Source organism: Pinus tabuliformis, chromosome 1_1, assembly GCF_031772625.1.
Source record: "Pinus tabuliformis cultivar Carrire ecotype Pingquan chromosome 1_1, CPIR1, whole genome shotgun sequence".
NCBI classification, from domain to species: Eukaryota; Viridiplantae; Streptophyta; class Pinopsida; order Pinales; family Pinaceae; genus Pinus; species Pinus tabuliformis.
Window position 1 is genome coordinate 402,641,586 of NC_142297.1, and position 21,564 is coordinate 402,663,149.

At 35.0% G+C, this 21,564-nt stretch overlaps 1 protein-coding gene and 1 pseudogene across 1 annotated transcript; both read right to left on the reverse strand.

The window, feature by feature from the left end:
* Positions 1-2,263: 2,263 nt before the first annotated feature.
* LOC149213376 (disease resistance protein L6-like) lies at positions 2,264-3,997 on the reverse strand (annotated as a pseudogene).
* Positions 3,998-14,781: 10,784 nt separating this feature from the next.
* LOC149213377 (disease resistance protein RUN1-like) lies at positions 14,782-18,749 on the reverse strand. The gene is made up of 4 exons (XM_089390745.1): positions 18,043-18,749; positions 16,795-17,935; positions 16,300-16,653; positions 14,782-16,099 (listed from the first exon to the last, which is right to left on the reverse strand). The coding sequence occupies exons 1-4, from the start codon at positions 18,546-18,548 to the stop codon at positions 14,957-14,959; spliced, it is 3,144 nt and encodes a 1,047-aa protein (XP_089246871.1). The 5' UTR covers positions 18,549-18,749; the 3' UTR covers positions 14,782-14,956.
* Between the last annotated feature and the right edge of the window lie 2,815 nt (positions 18,750-21,564).

Here is a 21,564-nt window from a genome sequence, read left to right on the forward strand (position 1 = left end):
GAAAATGCTTTTATAACTAGTAATATGAATGTGGTTGAACCTTCTAGTTATGAAGAAGCAAATGAATGTAGTGAATGAAAAACAATCATGGAACAGGAATATGATTCAATAATCAGAAATAACACTTGGGAATTGGTTGAACTTCCTAGAGGAAAACAAACCATAGGTTGTAAATGGTTATATAAACCGAAGATTAATGAAAATGGAACCATAGAAAAACTAAAAGCTAGGTTGGTAGCAAAGGGGTACTCACAAAAAGAAGGGATAGACTATGAAGAAACCTTCGCCCCTGTAGCTAAATTGAATACTATCAGAATGTTAATTGCTTTAGCTACTAAGAAAAAATGGATGATACACCAACTAGATGTAAAGTCTGTAATTTTGAATGGAGAACTAAAAGAAGAGGTTTATCTAGAGCAACCAGAATGGTTTGTCCAGAAAGGAAAAGAACATTTAGTCTTTAGATTAAATAAAACACTTTATGGACTAAAACAAGCTCCTAGGTCTTGGTATGAAAAGATTGATTCATTTTTTCTGCAAGCTGGCTATAATAGAAGTAAAAATGACCCTAATCTTTACACCATGAAAGATGAACAAGGGCGCGTAGTGTTGATTTCATTGTATGTAGATGATTTGATCATTACATGTGATGCTACATATCTAATCGATGAAATCAAGCAACAAATGTCATAGGTGTTTGAAATGAAACACCTTGATGAACTCAGATACTGTTTAGGTCTTGAGATTTGGAGAGATTCAAGTCAAACATTTTTGTCCCAAGAAAAGTATGTCAAAGGCCTGTTAGAAAAGTTTAGGATGGATTAGTGTAAGCCTACAGCGATACCATTGCAGCCGAACATCAAATTGCAGTGTGAAGATGGCTCAAAAGTAGCAGATGCAACACTTTACAGACAGTTGGTTGGGAGTCCCATCTACCTAACCACCACCAGACCTGATTGGCTTATGCAGTCAGTGTGCTAAGTCAATTTATGTCTAAGCCACTTGAAAGCCATTGGAGTGTAGCGAAAAGTGTTTTGAGGTATCTACAAGGTACTGTAGATTATGGTATTATTTACACTAACTCCTCTGATGTTAGATTGGAAGGATTTTCAGATTTAGATTGGGTTGGAAATGTAGATGATCACAGATCTATAACATGTTATGCATTCAACATTGGATCTGGGGTGATCACATGGAGCAGCAAGAAGTAGAACACAGTCTCCTTGTCCTCAGCAAAAGTAGAGTATCAAGCCATGTGTGCAGCAACGTGTGAGGCAATTTGGTTGTGGAGACTTCTCCACGATGTTGGGGAAGAACAGATAGGCGCAACAACAATCAGAGTTCAATCAAACTTGCCAATAATCTAGTGTTTCACAAAAACACTAAACATATTGATACACAATTCCACTTTGTCAGGGAGAAAGTGCAATCCAAAGAAATCCATTTGGAATATTGTAATACATGTGATAATGTTGCAGACATTTTCACTAAGCCTCTTGGAAAAGTTAAGTTTCAAATGTTTAGAGAGATGTTAGACATATTTGTGAACCCATTCTCCATTAAGGGGGGGTGTTGAAGATAACGGAGAATATCCTGGAATAGGTTGAGTTGGTTCACGTAACCTCAAGATAGGGATTAGTTTGTATTTCTTAGGATGTTGTTCTAACTTCCCTAAAACCATGTTTTCTATTTAATGTGTAATTTGCATGAACAATGTAGAGCGTTCTGTAGAGCCAGACTCTCCTGGTTCAGACTCTCTTTCATAGAGCTAACCAGTGGGTTTATTTCTTTTAATACAACATTGCCGTTTTTATCACATATTATAATAGAAAATAAATATACTCGCTTTAATTCAACGAATATCTATTTACCTGTGATTCTTCATGTCACAATGACTGTAATATTGTCCAAGCATTGAACTCCTCGAACACTTCTAAAACTCTTAACTTTGTCAATGGAAACGAAGAACGCAGGGAGAGTAGGTGTTGTTGTCCATGCGAAGCCATATGAGATTTGGTGACTACACTACATTCATAATACTTTCCAAGAGACCATCTGCCCACAAGCTATAGTTAATATCAAGAAGTTGCAAGTTCCTAATTTTGTAGCCCGGAAATGATGGAACTTGGTCCCTTTGGCTAATTCCCCGCACTTCGGTCACTACCTGTTCATTATTGAAAAGCAATTACATACAAAAATGGTGTACCCATGTTTTATTGGATAATATATATTGCAGATAGAATGATTGATTACTTACAGATGATTACTGCAACAAATCTTCGAAGTCCTCTGTCCGCCAAATCCGACATAGCAATCCTGAATAGTTAGCAAGATGTCTTCCCATATCTCTCAAGTGATCGTGCATTCTAATCCCATCTTCATTCCCACTAATACTGTCACTAATAACTTCCAGCTCCACAAGATTCTTATTTAGTAGACTTCGAAACCCTAGTGAGCCTTTCAACCCACATCCCTCCCAAAGCATTATTACCATAGTCCTCCTTGTTCCTATTAAAAAGAATGCAATGTCTAAGAATATTATTTTATCATCCATCTCAAGTGTATCGTAACATACTTGAAGAGTCTCTTGTATGTCATCTAGAAGTATTTCTTCAAGTCTTTCCAAATGGTCTTCCTAAAAAGAATTGTCATCATTTCCACAAAGAAGAGCTCCGAACACTTTTAAAGACAATGATAGTCTATTACAGGCCTTTAAATACTTATCCACTATATCTTCAAATCCTGGGGGTGGATGGCGTTGGAGGAAGGCATGCAAACAAAAGAGTTCTTGGGAATGCTGTGGATTAAGGCCGTTTAACTTATAAATCGATGATTCTTCCACTCTTGACCTTGTGAGAACGGCTTTGTCTCGAGATGTAATCAATATTAAACTCTTGGATTGAATAACATCTCGAATTGGCCTAAGAAGTGCATCTAACTGATTAACATCATCCACATCATCTAAAATTACCAACGCCTGCAAAGATGAGAGACAGGTTTTAAGCAGCTCTATTCTTCACTAACACATTCTATTGTTTCATTTCTTTGAGTCAAGCACTCAAGAAGTTTCTTCTGCAATAATTCTAAAGAGGCTTTCCATGCATTCTCCCTTACATCAGATAAGAAGCAAGATCTACTATATTCACACTTCTTCCTATTGAAAATTTCTTTAACTAAAGTTGTCTTTCCAATACCACCCATGCCTACGATCCCGATGACCCAGGGTCTGTCACTCTGCTGCCGTTGCACCAACAAGACTTTATTTTCAAAATCTTCAATCTTTTCATCCAAACCGGTGGGATGTTCTGCAACATCCAACTGGCGGGTTCCTCTCAGCGTTTGTGACATAGAATCAACGACTGCATCGACTAGCTCGCCCTCATCCCTAGTTATTGACAAGGAAATATAAAAACTAATAGTTAGAAAATAAATAAAACTGTAGGTAAAAGAATATTACATATTGAATTGATAGAGGGAAGTTCGACTTCTCACCCGTTAAACTTCTTCAGCTCTAGCCCACTTATTCCTGCAACAGTAGAGAGAGCAGTCCTCCAATTTTGAAGGGTGGTAGAATCGTAACGCGGTTGAAAGTCATGAGTTCTCCTCTTTTCGAGGTTGCGTATGGCTTGAGCATACACTCCTTTGCCTTGTGTCCGTCTAAGCTCGCAGGGATGGATATTGTAAAATACAGGTATAATAGGCTTTCCCGACTCCACCATCAGCTGGAGCTCGTTGAGACACCATTTAGATTATGCATATCAGGGTGAGAGGATAGCCACATGGACAGAAGTGGTTTTAATAGCATCTTGTATTTGAGAAGTTAAAGCATCTCCTACTAGCATTTCCTGCTTGTCCCAAAAGGCTCAGAATCCATGTAAAACCAGGCGACTGTAAAGGTAGCTGGCAAGGGTATTTTTGTATCTGGACCACGATGGTTGAGGAATACCTCATATCCAGAATAGGCAGGGGGATTAACAGCAGTGGAGGTGGAGGCCATTGCCACTTGGAATGTATAGATAGAAACTAGCACTAATGGGTCAAAGGGATGCAAATTGCCAGGAATTATGTTAGTTTAGGAGTTTCAGAAGCTCAGTGAAACTTTGTAAAGATTGTAATGAAAAATATTGTAGTTCATAAATAGATAGAGAGAAGGAAGTTAAAGCCTTCAGCCCTAGTTTAGGTACATTCTGCAACTCATATGAAAAGGAAATAAATTCAAAGGAATAAAAGCTGAACCACTGCTATGAGGTAAAATCCATGGTTTCTTCAATTCTATCTGGTCTGGAAGTTGTAGAGAATGAAAGGATTGTCAAGTATTGGTCTTGGTCTACCATTCCCCAAAAGAAAGTTTTGTGGGGATGAACACCCAGTTTCCTATGCACTAGGCCAACTGTAAAGTAGTGGTCTTGGTGGGCTATTGCAAGATAGCGTGAACCCACTTTTCTATGGACTTGACACGTATTCAACGACATTTCATTTTCTAAGAGATTTTACATGGAGTCAAAGGGATACAGAATCTGGAGTGGAAACTATGCTCTGTCGTGTAAGTCACCTAAATCCAAGATGTGCAGGCCAAAATGTTGGAATTTTCTGATAAATTCCATAACAGATAGACAAAAAATTGCTCTGTTTTTGCACTCTGTTTTTGCATATAAAAATAGAAAATCGCTTGTGGAAACGGTGTTTTAGCAACACAGTTTTTTTTCAGTTGCTGTAACTTGTGTTGCAGCAACGCTGTTCGTGGTGTTGCAGCAACGTAAATTTTTGACGTCAAGTATTTTTTGAGTTACGGTGTAACAGCAACAGGAAAAATTAACTTGCGTTTATTAAAAATAAACTAATTGTTACAGATTTGTCTTCCTCATACTGAGGGAATTTCACAACTTCTATTACAAAACAGATTCACCAAGGAATGCTTCTGTTCCACACAAATAAACATCTGTTAAACAAATTTCATTCAAATATCTGCACTGCTGTGCATTTTTCCCTTTCTGCTCTCTGCTGCGCTGTTGCATCTACTCCTGCTGTGCACTGCTGTGCGTTTCACTATCTGGCAAGTATTATCTTCACGCTGCTACGTGCTCTCCTCTGCTCTCTATCAATCTGCTACTCTTTTCAAAACATAACTGCTGTGTGGTATTTATATGCTAAAACATATCTGATTTAAACAGTAAAATATTACAGAATATCTTCTAATGCCTATCACCGAATTTAATGCAGCAAGGCGGTGATGCTTCTATCAAAAAACAAGTCGGCTGTCTGCAGGGGAATTCAATTGAAACTTTAATGCATATTAATGTGCAAAAATATCGGGCTTGACTTTAAGGCATCGAACAGGCTGGAGTATTTACTGCAAATCCAGCTGTTCATTGTTGCAGTTGGAATTAAATTCCAACACTCCCCCTTAATTTCAACTGCTGCATACCCAGACATTTCCTGAAATGATCAAAACCTTTCTTTGCTAATGGTTTTGTCAAGATGTCAGCAAGCTGATCCTCTGTTCTGCAGTGCTGCAAACAATCTCACCATTGTTAACCAATTCACGTATGAAGTGAAATTTTGTGTCTATGTGCTTTGTTCTTTTATAAAAAACAGAGTTTTTAGACAATGCTATTGCTGAGCTATTGTCATAGTAAATGGTTGTGCCCTTTTCTTATTCATGACACAAATCTTTGAGAACTCTTCTCAGCCATACTGCTTGGCATGTTGTTGCCGTTGCTGCCACATACTATGCCTCTGCTATTGACAAAGCCACAACTGGTTGCTTCTTGGAAGCCCATGAGATGGCTCCCGATCCCATATGAAACACATATCCCGATGTGATTTTCCTATCATCAACACTTCCATCCCAATCATTGTCAGTGTAACCTGTCAACATGAAAATTTCAGAAGAGGAGTATAAAATACCATACCCCTTCGTTCCATTCACATACCTTAGAATCCTCTTGGCTGCCTGCCAATGAGTCTCTTTCGGTCTTTCCATAAATCTGGAAATTAAACTCACAGCGTGCATAATGTCCGGCCTAGTTGCAGTCAAGTACATAAGGCTACCAACTATGCTCTTGTACAGTTTTGGATCAAAATATTTGCTGCTGTCTTCTTTGGTCAATTTCAACCCCACTACAGTTGGAGTCACAACTGCTTTTCTGTTCTGCATGTTAAATCTCTTCAACACAGCTTCTACATATATATCTTGAGAAATGAAAACACCATTTTCACTTTGGTCTACTTCAATTCCAAGAAAATATCTTAAGAAGCCCAAGTCAGTCATTTCAAATTCACTCTTCATGACTGCTTTAAAATTAGCAATGAGAGAAGCATCATTGCTAGTAAAAATCAGATCATCTACATATAAAACAACAATAATAATCTTACCGTCATTCTGTTTTATGTAGAGTGTGGGTTCACCATCACACTTATCAAACCCATTCTCAATCAGATAAGCATCAATTCTGCTATACCATGCTCTTGGAGCTTGCTTCAGCCCATAAAGAGCCTTCTTTAGTTTACAAACTTTATGCTCTTGGCCTTCAACTTCATAGCCCGGAGGTTGATCAACATAAACCTCTTCTTTTAACACTCCATTCAGGAATGCAGATTTAACATCCATCTAATAAATCTTCCATTTGTGTTGTGCTGCAATAGACAACACTGTTCTGACTGTTTCCATCCTTGCTACTGGTGCAAAGGTTTCATCATAGTCTTTGCCTTGCTGCTGCTTGTAGCCTTTCACAACAAGCCTTGCTTTGTGCCTGTCAATCTTACCTTCAGCATTGCTTTTGGTCTTATAGACCCACTTAACTCCAATGGCATCCTTGCCTTCAGGGAGGTCCACTAACTCCCATGTTTTACTCTTCTCAATTGCACCAATTTCTTCATTCATTGCTTCAATCCATTTATCTTCATTTACAACATCTTCAAAATGGATTGGGTCATCAATATGACAATACAAAGCGAATAATGAATTCAGATCGGTATTGTTACTTACCTCTCCTTGTTCATAAATCTCATTCAGATTTCTGAATCTTGGTCTTCTTGGTGTGCTTGGAGTTCCATCCGAACTTGAGGGTATTTCTGATCCCTGTGGTGTTTCAGCAGCAGCTGTTTGTGGTGTAACAGCAACTGTTCTTCCTTGACTTCTTAAGGCTGTTCGAATTCCAGCTTGTGGTGTGGTTTGTTGTACTTGCTGTGGTGGAGGAGGAGCCACCAAGGAAGGATTATTTGCTACTGTCCCTTCCTCTTGTTCTTCATGAGACACAATTGTCTTCACATTCACTGTTTTTTCCAAGTTTCCATCCCAAGCTTCATCTTCAATGAACTGCACATCTCTGCTTACTATTAATTTCTTGGTGGATGGATTATAGAGTTTGTATGCTTTTGACTCATCACAATAGCCAATAAAGACACACTTCTCCCCCTTACTATCAAGCTTTTGCCTTAGCTGATCCGGTACATGTGCATATGCAACACAACTGAATACTCTCATGTGAGTGACAGTTTGTTTTTGACCACTCCATGCCTCTTCTGGTATTCTGTTCATGACAACTTTAGTTGGGCATCTATTCAAGATGTAAACTGCGCAAGTAACAACTTCTGCCGAATACTCATGCGGCAAATGTTTTGCCTTCAGCATACTTCTGACCATGTCAAGAATGGTCCTATTCTTTCTTTCAGCAACACCGTTTTGGTGAGGTGTATACCTTGTGGTGAACTGCTTTTGTATGCCATTCTCTTTGCAAAAACGCAGAAAGTCTTGGGAGATGTACTCTCCTCCTCTATCTGTTCTGAGCACTTTGATATAATGCCCACTCTGCTTTTCAACAAGAGTTTTGAAGTGGCGGAATTTCTCAAACACTTCACTCTTCTGTTTCAGCATATACACCCATGTCTTTCTGGTGTAATCATCAATGAAGGTTAAAACATATTTATTTGCGGCAAATGATGGTATTTGCATCGGTCCGCACACATCAGAGTGAACAATTTCCAAGGGTGCTTTTGCCCTTATACTCTTTCCTGCTGGAAAGCTTTCTTTGTGTTGCTTGCCCAAGATGCAGCCTTCACAAAGGCTGTCCGGTTTCTCAATCAACGGAAATCCCTTTACCATTCCCTTTTTGTGCAACAGATTCAAGCCTCCGAAATTGAGATGTCCAAATCTCAAATGCCACAACCAATTCACATCTTTCACTTGTTCCTGAAAGACTTCTTGTGTTATAGCCGCAATAGTTCTGCCTTCCTTCAAATTTGCCCTGAGTTTGAGAGGAAACATTCTATTTCTGGTCATCTGCACCTGTGCAATGATCTTCTTACTTGGAGGTATGTCTCTGATAGTACACAAATCATCTTTGAAGAACACGTTGTAACCTTTGTTTATGAGCTGTCCAATGCTCAAAAGATTACATTTCAGACCAGGTACATAGTATACCTCTGGCACAATCATTTGTTCTCCATTTTTTGCTCGAATACTGACTCTGCCCTTACCCTTGACAGTTATCTTATCATCAGTCCCTGTTGTTACCTCAGATTTCACATTTTCATCCAGATTGGAAAACATTTCAATATTTCCAGTCATGTGATTACTACAACTTGAGTCTAAGAACCAAAAATCTTCTTGTTTGTCTTGTGCTATGTTACATGTTAACAACACGTTCTTTGGGTTCTTATCTTCTTCATTTGCAAAATTAGCATTCTGCCTATTATTCATGTCATTTTGTTTTTTCTTGCATTCATTGGCGTAGTGCCCAAATTTTTTACAATAATGACATTGGACTTGGGATTTGTCATACCTTTGTCCATGAGCTTGCTGTTTGCTCGAACCTTCAGCTTGGTTCTGATTGCAGCTCCTTCCACTTGTGCTAGCAGGGTAATTTCTGCCTCTGTTTTGGCTTCTTCCACGACCTCTGTTATTTTCTCTGCCTCGACCTCTTCTTTGGCCAAAAGACATCTGAGTCTTGAATGCTTGCTCAAATGAGGAATCTGTTCCTCTACTCAGTCTGTGTTCATGAGACAACAGAGAAGCACTCAGCTCATCTACCGTGAACTGTGAGAGATCTTTTGTTTCTTCTATTGCTACCACAATAGATTCAAACCTTGAGGGTAAACATCTCAAGATTTTCTCTACAATCCTTCTATCTTCAAGAATCTCACCATGAGATCTTATCTGGGTTATCAAGCCAATAACCTGAGTGAAGAATGAATCTATTGTATCAGATTCTTTCATGCTGAGATTTTCAAAGTCTCTCCTCAACATCTGCAACTTTGCAGTCTTCACCTTCTCCATGCCTTGATAGGCAGTTTTGAGAATATCCCATGCCTCCTTAGATTTTGTTGCTGCTGCAATCCGCGGAAAAACACTTTCATGTACTGATTGGAAGAGGAAAAAGAGGGCTTTGGCATCCTTCTTTCTGTCACCCTTCAACTGATCTCTTTCTACTACTGTCAAAGCAGCCAGTGCTGTTGCATCTGCAGGTTCAGCATAGCCAGTTTCAACCAGCTCCCATATTCCTTGAGAAGCAAACAATGCTTTCATTGTTATGGACCAATAACTGTGATTTTTCCCATTAAACTGTGGTAGTTGGGAATTTGTCAAACCTGTTCCAGCATCTGCCATCTTAACCTGTATTGGTAAAGAAGAGATACTGACTGTAAAATGAAAACAAGAAAAAACTTTCTCTGCTGGAAAAAGTCAGCTCAACAAACTTCTTACAGCTCCTACAGTGAAAAACAATCTCTGTTTTTGACTCACTGAGTGCCTAGACCAGCTCTGATACCATGTTGGAATTTTCTGATAAATTCCATAACAGATAGACAAAAAATTGCTCTGTTTTTGCACTCTGTTTTTGCACAGAAAAACAAAAAATCGCTTGCTGGAAACGGTGTTTCAGCAACACATTTTTTTTCAGTTGCTGTAACTTGTGTTGCAGCAACGCTGTTTGTGGTGTTGCAGCAACATAAATTTTTTACATCAAGTATTTTTTGAGTTACGGTGTAACAGCAACAGGAAAAATTAACTTGCGTTTATAAAAAATAAACTAATTGTTACAGATTTGTCTTCCTCATACTGAGGGAATTTCACAACTTCTATTACAAAACAAATTCACCAAGGAACGCTTCTGTTCCACACAAATAAACATCTGTTAAACAAATTTCATTCAAATAGCTGCACTGCTGTGCATTTTTCCCTTTCTGCTCTCTGCTATGCTGTTGCATCTACTCCTGCTGTGCACTGCTGTGCGTTTCACTATCTGGAAAGTATTATCTTCACGCTGCTGCGTGCTCTCCTCTGCTCTCTATCAATCTGCTGCTCTTTTCAAAACGGAACTGCTGTGTGGTATTTATATGCTAAAATATATCTGATTTAAACAGTAAAATATTATAGAATATCTTCTAATGCCTATCATCGAATTTAATGCAGCAAGGCGGTGATGCTTCTATCAAAAAACAAGTCGGCTGCCTACAGGGGAATTCAATTGAAACTTTAATGCATATTAATGTGCAAAAATATCAGGCTTGACTTTAAGGCATCGAACAGGCTAGAGTATTTACTGCAAATCCAGCTGTTCATTATTGCAGTTGGAATTAAATTCCAACACAAAAAACATCGATTCAATCCCATCAACCTCAATTCTTCCCACAAAATAAGTTGATTATCGAACTTTAAAACTCCCACAATTCTCACAATATATCGAGGAGTGCATTAAGAAAACACATCATCATCTATCCAAAACTAACTAACTCAAATTATATAATAACTATTTATATAGTAACTATTGATATATTAGTAAATATTAAAATGAAATACAATAATTTTTTAATTTATATAATTTTAATCTTAATTATATATACACACTTTCTTTTTTCCATTTATTATGATATTATATATATATATATATATATATATATATATATATATATAATTATAATAATAATAATTATTTTAAATTAATTAAAATTAATTTATAATTAATTATCAAATAAAAAATACATACTATACTATTTAATAATATATTTTCTAGAATTACATGATGATAATGTGTGATAATAAAAAACAAATTATAGATAGATTTATTTTCTAGAATTACATGATGATAATGTGTGATAATAAAAAACAAATTATAGATAGATTTGTTGGGTAGAGATTAACGAAACTTAAATATTTAAAATATTTTAATACAATATTATTATTATTATTATTTCAGAAATTTGTTTAAATATTTTATAATGTTTATTAAAGTTTTGAAAAAAATAAGTATTAAAAATTATTTTTGAAAATAAAAAATAATTTTAAAATTTTTGAAATTTGAAATTTTTTTTTTATTGGTTTATATAGATGAAATCACTAATTTTGTGGAGTTATAAATAGAAATTTTTAAAAATAAAAATTATATATATATATGCCACTAAGTGTCAGAATAATATACATATCAAATCTCAATATCTATGAAAAATAATACACATATCAAATCTCAATATTTATAAAAAAATTCATTAAAATAGTACACACATAAAATCTCAATATTTATTAAAATTTCATTTCTAATATTTATGAAAAACAATACACACATCAAATCTCAATATTTACTAAAAAAACCTCATTGAAATAATACACTCATAAAATCTCAATATTTATGAAAATTTCATTTTTAAGTGTTGCAAACTCATTTTTGACTTTTAATCAATATGTATTTTTTGAAAATAATTTACAAAATTTGCTAAATTTTTGAAAAAAATTAACAATCACATTTCATTCTATGATTTTTTTTGGTTATATATATAAACATCTAAAATTATTATATGAGTACTTAAATAAAATATTCCTAAGTTATAATGAGAAATCTTTAAGAAAAACTCTTTTAAGCCTTACTACTAGGACTCCAATACTATTGTAACAATTACAAAAAAATACAACAAACACATTTGTGACTATTATTTTTTATCTTTATAAATTGATCTTTAATTGGAATTTATTATAGTCTTAATTTTACATTTATTGAGTATTTAATCTATTAATAACTTAAAGTCTCTCAATACTTATAAATATTTTTCTATTCCTTTTTTCATAAAAATATAAAATGCCTAAAACTCAACTATTTCTTTACTAACAACATAGTTCAAACAAATAGAATGTATTGATAAGAAAAACAATGTCCCCTCCATTATAAATTTTTATATGTCTTTGGTATGTCACTAAGTCAATATACCTTTTCGTAGTTAATTATGTTTTCCTTTAATATTATATAATGTTTTTCTTTCAAATATTTTTACCTACCATTTGTTGTGTAAATTTTTTTATAAATGATTTTAATGCAAAATAGAAATTTCATTGTTTTATCTAAACACTTACTAAATCTTAACTTTGTGAATTCAACTATAAAAATCTCCCTACTTAAAACCATCAACAATTTTATTTGTTTTAATATTTTGAAATTTTGTTTTATAATTATATGCTAGAAACATAAATTCAAAAAGCGAAAAAGATCTAAACTATTATAATGTCACAAATTGGAACTTTGCAAATTATAAATTTTAATTATTAAAATGATTTAAAACCTTTATGCTACAGGAATTTTGATAATTCTATTATGGATTACTTTTTGCACAAAAATCAAGTATTAAATAATAATCATGCATATTAGTATAGATAAATATTAATCTAATTCCTCTCAGTGTATATTAATTATGTGATATATAAAAAAATACAAATTTCACTTTTATTATTAATTACTTTTACCTAAAAGACAAGTATTAAGTAACAACCCTCCATTTTATACTTGTTAATATAGATAAATATTAATCTAATTTCTCTCTACATATATTAATTACATAGTTGATAGTTGATATTTTAAAAGAGTACAAATTTTCCTAAAAAATAAATTTTCGGTTATCAATGTAATTGCTTATAAAAAATGAAAGGAAGAATATAAATATTATTCTATCACATGGTTTTCGTGCAATTGCAAATCACGTAGTCTAATTAGGCAGAGGAGTTGCCTGGAAAGTTATGGAAATTCCAGTTATATTTAGAGAAAATCTGGGAAGGATTTTTGTAAATCCAAATCATAGTTGTTAAAATTCAAAATTTTAGGTGTCCTAAATGTTTTTGATGGTATTGAGTCCATTTCCACCATCAAAAGCATGATTCAAACACTGCCTCTACCAGAATTTTTGAAAACTTTTTTACCCAAATTCCAACTACTTTTCACTGTCCACAATTCGTTAGTCGACTCATTACAAACATTGAGGAAATGAATAAATGTGAGTGCCACGTAACTCGTGGATGAATCAGTGTTTAGACAAACACTTCAGCTGCACACGGAGCTTACCAAAAGTTTATGTTAAATGATATTTTAATGTATTATACAAAAAGCAGCAATTAATCGAAGCCGTGGAAGGCGCATAAACAGCCACAGTCACGTGTAGTGATCATGAAGTCTAGGAAGAACTGCGATGGTTAAATTATGCTCTCATTGCAAAAATACCTTCTTTCTTGAAAACATATTTCAAACTAACATGTTTCAAATTTATAACGTATTGATAAGAAAAATTATGTATATAATGTATGAATAAGAAAAATTATGTATATAATGTATGAGTAAGAAAAACAATGTTTTTTTTATTATAAATTTTTATTTTTTTTCAGAGAAAAAAATAGCATAGTTTTATATTAAGAGTATATAAAGATCTTCAATACATGATTCAAAATGATTGATTTGGCATGGATATGTCTAGACCTCTCCATAAAATGCATTACAGATTCCCATACAGGCAGATAATGTCTATCATCCTTAGCAAAAAACATTATGTCAGACCAGTTCAGAAAAACACATACAAGAGAACAGAGACACTATACTATAAATTTTTATAGTTCTTTGGTATGTCACTAAATTAATATGTGTTTTCATAATTAATAATGTGTTCTTTTAATATTATATAATGTTTTTCTTTCAAATATTTTTACCTACCATTTATTGTGTAAATTTTTGTTATAAACGATTTTAATGTAAAATAGAAATTTCATTGTTTTATCTAAACACTTACTGAATCTTAGCTTTGTGAATTCAATTATAAAATCCTCCCTACTTAAAACCATCAACAATTTTATTTGTGTGGTAATATCTTTCAGATTCATCGCATCTATGTTTTCTGTTATCGATGTTTCTAACCAACCTCCATGGTTCATCATCAAGATTTTTTTTTTTTTTTTAATCTTCTAAAGTAGAAACCTAAATTCTAAACTATTATAATGTGATAAATTGAAACTTTGCAGATCATAAACTTTAATAATTAAAAAAAAATTTAAGAGCTTTATGCTGAGGGAATTTTGTTATCAAAATCCAGTATTAAATAACAACTTTACATATTAATATAAATAAATATTAATCAAATTCCTCTGAAAAACAATAATTACATGATATTTAACAAAAAAAAATATAAACTTCACTTTTATTATTGATTACTTTTACATAAAAGGCACAATTATTGAGTAACAACGCGCCATTTTATACCCGCTAGTATAGATAAATATTAATCTAATTTCTCTCGACATATATTAATCACATGGTTGATATTTTAAAAGAGTACAAATTTCCCCACAAACATAATTTTTCAGTTATCAATGTTTTTGCTTATTAAAAAAATGAAACGAGTAGTGGAAATATTATTCTACCGCATGGTTCTCGTGCAATTGCAGATATTGAGGAAATGAATACATGTGAGTGCCACGTAACTCGTGGATGAATCAGTGTTTGGACAAACTATTCAGCTGCACACGTTTGTATTAGACAAAAATCAGCAATTAATGGAAGCCGTGGAAGGCGCATAAACAGCCACGGTCACGTGTAGTGATCAGGAAGTCTAGGAAGAACTGCGATAGCTAAAGTATGCTGTCATTGCAAAAATACCTGTTTCCTTACATTATGCTGTCACTCAGGTAACTGTAATTTGGGGACACTCACCAATTTCAATAAAGCATTCCGAGTTTGGGACAGTCACAAATCTCAATAAAGCATTCCGACGGTCTCAAGTGTTCAACACCTACCAGCTCTTCTAAATCAGAGCACCACCAAACATCTAGTATTCGAAGCTTTGTGAGATGGGCCAACCCCGATACGGTCCTCAGCTTCTCACATCGAGATGCCTCAAGCTCTTCCAAAGATACTAATGTTTCAAGACTGGGCAACTGCTCCAATTTTTCACATTTTTTAAGCTTCAACCCTTGAAGTTTTGAAAGAGGACTTAGCCATTCTATTTTTCTCAAATTAGGACAGTCAGCCAATTCCAGATCTATAACTGCATCTGGCAATCTTCCAACCTCCACCAGAGCATCACAACAGGTGATTTTAAGATATTTAAGGCTGGGGCAAATACTTTCTACTTCTCCTTCAATCATTTTAAATGACAGCAAGCATAATGAACAGTTGTATATCGTCAACTCGGTCAGCTGATTCAACCTTCCAACGGAATCCGGCAAACCCTTCATTAATTTCCCGCAGTTCCACAGCTGCAACTTTTTCAAGTTCCTTAGCTCTCCAATGTCACTTGGCAATGCTATCAAGCTTGCAAGATCCGTGAGGTCTAAAATTTCCAGGGACCGTTGACGTGTAAATTGGGAAGGCAATGCTTCAATACTGCTACAACGGGTAAGATTTATGTACTGAAGCGTGCAGATGTTTCCGAGGGCTTCCCTCGACATGGTTAAAGCATAGCAACCATGTAAATCAAGATATACAAGTCTTGTTAGATTCCCAAAGGAATCTGGAAGACTCTTCAAAACTTCGCAACCTGATAGGTCGATGTGTTCCAGGTTTGTTAGATTCCCGAAGGAATCCGGAAGCCTCTTCAAACTATAGCAACGTGACAGCTCGATGTGTTTCAGGTTTGTTAGATTCCCGAAGGAATCTGGCAGAGAAATCATCCACTCGCATGCCAACCTCAAGTATTTTAACGACAGCAGTTCACCAAATTCTTCGGGTAACTTTTTCAATCGGCCTTCCCCGTTGGGATAATCTGCAACAAATCGTTCCAGGTGTTTCAACAGCCCAATGGACTTTGGAATATTAAGGAGGAGAGTTGTAACCCTTAATTCCCGCAACTGCAAAGGTGGCTGCAAAAATGTTGACATGGTTTAATTATTTTAAAGATAGAGATGACTGTCATCTACATAAAACCCTTGGATTTGATCCAGTAATATATTCAGGCACCTGAAAATAAATAAAACCCTTTGGAATTCATTGGAGAGCCTCTGGCGCAATATTATACTAGAAAGTAAATATACTCGCTTTAATTCAACGAATATCTATTTACCTGCGATTCTTCATGCCACAACGATTGCAACATCGAACCTCTCCGGTCGTCGAGCACTTCTAAAACTCTTAAGTTTGTCAATGGAAACCAAGAACGCAGGCGAGAGTAGGCACGGGCGTTCGTGCGAAGCCATATAAGATTTGGTGACTGCACTGCTTTCATAATACTTTTCAGGAGATCATAGTGAATATCAAGAAGTTGCAAGTTCCTAATTTTGCAGCCTGAAAATGATGGAACTTCGAGCCCTTGCCAGTGAATATCAAGAAGTTGCAAGTTCCTAATTTTGCAGCCTGAAAATGATGGAACTTCGAGTCTTTGCCAATGCATCATAATTCCCCGCACTTCGGTTAATACCTGTTCATTATTGAAGAGCAATCACATAGCAATTACATACAAAAAGGCTATACCCAGGATTTATTGGAATGATTCACTACTTACAGATGATTGACGACTTACAGATGTTATATATTGCAGATAGAATGATTGATTACTTACAGATGATTGCCGCAGCAAATCTTCGAAGTCCTCTGTCCGCCAAATCCGACGCGGCAATCCTGAATAGTTAGCAAGATGTCTTCCCATATCTCTCAAGTGATCGTGCATTCTAATCCCATCTTCATTCCCACTGATACGGTCACTGATAGCTTCCAGCTCCACAAGATTCTTATTTAGTAGACTTCGAAACCCCAGCGAGCCTTTCAAGCCACATCCGTCCCAAAACTTTATTGCCGTGTTCCTTCTTTTTCCTATAAAAAAGCATGCAATGTCTAAGAATATTATTTTTTCGTCCATCTGAAGTGTATCGTAACTTACTTGAAGACTCTCTTGTATGTCATGTGGAAGTATTTGTTCAAGCCTTTCCAATTGGTCTTCCCAAAAAGACTTGTCATCATTTCCATAAAGAAGAGCTCCGAATACTTTTAAAGACAAAGGTAGTCTATTGCAGGTCTTTAAATACTTACGCACTAGATTTTCAAATCCTGGGGGTGGATGGGGTTGGGTGAAGGCATGCAAGCAGAAGAGTTCTTGGGAATGTTGTGGATTGAGGCCGTTTAACTTATAAATCGATGACTCTTCCACTCTTGACCTTGTGAGAACATCTCTGTCTCGAGATGTAATCAATATTAAACTGTGAGGATGAAGAACATCTCGAATTGGCCTCAGAAGTGCATCTAATTGATTAACATGATCTACATCATCTAAAATTACCAACGCCTGAACCAACACCTTCAAAGATGAGAGACGGGTTTTAAGCAGCTCTATTCCTTCACTAACACATTCTATTGTTTCATTTCTTTGAGTCAAGTACTCAAGAAGTTTCTTTTGCAATGATTCTAAAGAGGCTTTGCGTGCATTCTCCCTTACATCAGATAAGAAGCAAGATCTAATGTATTCCGACTTCTTCCTATTGAAAATTTCTTTAACTAAAGTTGTCTTCCCCATACCACCCATGCCTACGATCCCGATGACCCGGGGTCTGTCAGTCTGCTGCCGCTGCACCAATAAGACTTTATCTTCAAAATCTTCAATCTTTTCATCTAAACCGGTGGGATGTTCTGCAACATCCAAGCGGCGGGTTCCTCTCAGCTTTTGCGACACAGAATCAACGATTACATCCACTAGCTCTCCCTCATCCCTAGTTATTCACAAGAAAATATAAAAACTAATAGTTAGAAAATAAATGAAACTGTAGGTAAAAGAATCTTACATATTGAATTGATAGAGGGAAGTTCGACTTCTCACCCGTTAAACGTGTCGAGCTCCAGCCCACTCATTTCTGCAACAGCATAGAGAGCAGTCCTCCAATTTCCAATCGTGGTGGAGTTATACCGCGGTTGAGAGTCATATGTTCTCTTCTTTTCGAGGTTGCGTAGGGCTTGAGCATACAGTCCTTCGCCTTGTGTCCGTCTAAGCTCGCAGGGATGGATATTGTAAAATACAGGTATAATAGGCTTTCCTGACTCCACCATCAGCTGGAGCTCGTCGAGACACCATTTAGATTGTGCATATCGGGGCGAGAAGATAGCCACATGGACATAAGCGGTTTTAATAGCATCTTGTATCTGAGAAGTTAAAGAATCACCCACTTGCATTTCCTGCTTGTCCCAAAAGACTCGGAATCCATGTAAAACCAGGCGACGGTAAAGGTAGCTGGCGAGGGTATTTTTTGTATCCGGACCACGATGGTTGAGGAAGACCTCGTAACAAGAATTGGTGGAGTGATTGACAGCAGTGGAGGTGGAGGCCATTTCCCACTGGAATGTATAGATAGAAACGGGCACTAATGGGTCGAAGGGATGCAAGATGACATGAATTATGTTAGTTTAGGAGTTTCAGAAGCGCAGAGAAACTTTGTAAAGATTGGAATGAAAAATATTGTAGTGCAGATATACATACATACACGTGGTCAACCCTTCAGCCCTAGTTTAGGTGCATCTGCAAGTCGTATGGAAAAGACAACTCATTCACCGGATAAAAGCGGAAGCAATCCGTTGAGGTAAATTTCATAATTTTCTTTAATTCCATATGGAGACGTACAAGTGTCAAGCATTGAGTGATAAAACTTTCCTGGGTGACAACCATTCTCGGTAAGGGGAATATGAGTGTAGTGTGCAAATAAAGTCTAAGATGCTTTCCCGGTAAGTAGCGTATATCCGACAAAAGGAATCGTCTAGAGAGGCTGTGGAATTGTTTGGATGGTAAAAAGTGGCTGGAATCTGGATAAATAATTATTTTTTTCTTTTGTAGAGGTAGTGTTTGAATCGTATTTTTTTATGGTGGAAATAGATTCAACACAATTAAACATGTCTAAAACACTTAAAATATTGAAATTTAACAACTATAACTTGGATTTACAAAAATCTTTGCCAGATAAGTGTCCCACAAAATATCCAACTCAAAAGCAGCAATAAAATTTTAGCTTCAAATGTCCCGTTAACCTCAATCGTTTCTTCCGAGTAAATAAGTGTTATATATATATATATGAAACTTGTAAACTGTAACAATCTAGCTAATCCGTGGTTACACGAATATTTTGTATGTGGTATATCTTGTAAATTAAATTTTTAACTGGGCCACGCATTTGGAGAATTATGCTTACGTTTTATCTAAGTAATCAAAGTAAAAGAATTTATTGTAATTATATCTACGTTTTGTAATTATTTAATTTTAAATTGAAACTATTTTCGTAATTCAAGTTGTTATCATATTATATTAATGGATAAATATAATTAAATTTAAATTTAGAGTCATCCCCATCCATGAACCTAATTAAATTTAAATTTGGAGAAACTTACAAATTAACAAATGAATTTTATTAAATTTATGTTTAAAAATATTTAGCCATTAAAACTATTCACTTAATTAAAATAAATTTAAAGATGAATATAAATTATTATTATATTTATTTATATTTTTAATTTTATATAAATAACAAAAATAGATATTTATTTTATATAAAAAAATTACAAAAATTTAAATAAAATTATAAAAATTAATTATTAATAATATTTTAAATTTCAATGTTGTAAAAGACATTGACATACAAACAAAATTATTAAGATCGCACTCCACTATCGCCACAAAATGTTTTTGGCAGATATGCTATTGAATGTTGTTATAAATATAATTATGGTTTCGAGATAAAACTAAAATCATGAATATTCGAATTTCAAAGAATTTTTAATATATATAGTTAAAACCAAGAGTATGTTTTACATTTTATTTTTAAAAAATAAATCATAATTTTTTTTAATATATATAATTAAAATAAAGAATTTCAGGGGAGCGGGGTTCCGCTGAAGAAGCTATATATTGTCAAATACATTTTGTACATAGTACATACATCACTAGCCATGGCCCAAATACGCTGCAGCGCAGCTCCGCAGGACTCGATACTGGCGGGGGGCATGTAAACGGACCGCCCCGACCATTACATCATGCACTCACGTGCATAATTAAAATAAAGAATATATAGTTATTTTTTATTTTTTAGTGTGATTTTGTTATTACTTTTCAAATAAATAATTTTTTTAATTAAAACTATTTAAATGAAATTAAAAAGTTTATAGTCATATTTTATTGATTATTTAAATAAATAATGATATATATATAAATATATGAGTGTTTTTATAAGATAGAGAAATTATTTTGATCTCACAATCAATTAGTTAGTTGAACAAATATCTCAACCATACATTAATTTAGGAAGCTAGTTAGTTGAAGAATATCTCTTACACCAACTAGATCTAACCAACTCCTTAATAATAAGGACTGGCGCCTTTTGTGATCAAATGTCAAACATAAGACAAGTAGGAGTTATATACTCCAACTCTCCCACTTAATTACTACTTGTTGTCTTAATTTCAATCAAGTGATTCTTCACCAATATGTACTCCTCTACAACACATGATCCACTATGAACTGAAGCACATCCTTATTAGAAAATTCTATCTGTGGTTCAACCTAACATTGACATACATATAAAGAAACAACCATTCACCGAAATGCATGGGTAACCAACTGCTACAATTGTCGATATACTAGGATGTTATTCACGTACATGGTTCATTCAACCATCCTTGAATCACATATATTCATACTTGTAGCTATACTCCCCTACATCACCATGATCATCATCTTGGGTTTTCTCTTCTTACCAAGCTCTAGGTTATTTTAGCTTACCTTCAACCATGCCCCTAACGCTCCTACAACAAAATCCCAAGGAATAAAAGAATCTACAAGAATCCCCCTTGCTATGCTTCCTATCTCTTGCAAACTTGTGTTTCTTCATCACATTCCTCGCATGGTTTCTACTTACCACAAACAACACACAAATGGTTTTGGATGACCACAAACCATCACACCAACACATCAAGTGGCTTCTAGTTGACCATAAATTTTCCTCTATCATGTGGTTTCTATCTTACCATAAACCTACACTAAAAAATGGTTTTTAGATTACCAGATTACCACGAACATTACAAGGTGACAAATTTAAGGGGTATACATACCTCATCAGGCTTACATCATCATTGAATTAGGTACATATAGTTCTCATACTCCATCCATGGAGATACCATGTATATACCTTAAGGTTCTCTATGATCAATACATCAACCCAAACATGATGTACTATAAACTTGCTTAAAAACACAATGTGTGAGTCACATTATAATATGAACTTGAGCCTATTCCAAAACACTCACAAATGTTCACCTTCATTGTCCACCATCATTTGGATTCCAGTGCTATCATCCTCATCAC

Coding starts and splice junctions, on each gene's coding strand:
- LOC149213377 (XM_089390745.1), bottom strand. CDS start 18,548: ATGGCCTCCACCTCCACTGCTGTCAATCACTCCACCAATTCTTGTTAC. Junction 17,936..18,042: donor GAGCTCGACACGTTTAACGG/GTGAGAAGTCGA, acceptor GTGAATAACTAG/GGATGAGGGAGAGCTAGTGG. Junction 16,654..16,794: donor ATTTGCTGCGGCAATCATCT/GTAAGTAATCAA, acceptor AATAATGAACAG/GTATTAACCGAAGTGCGGGG.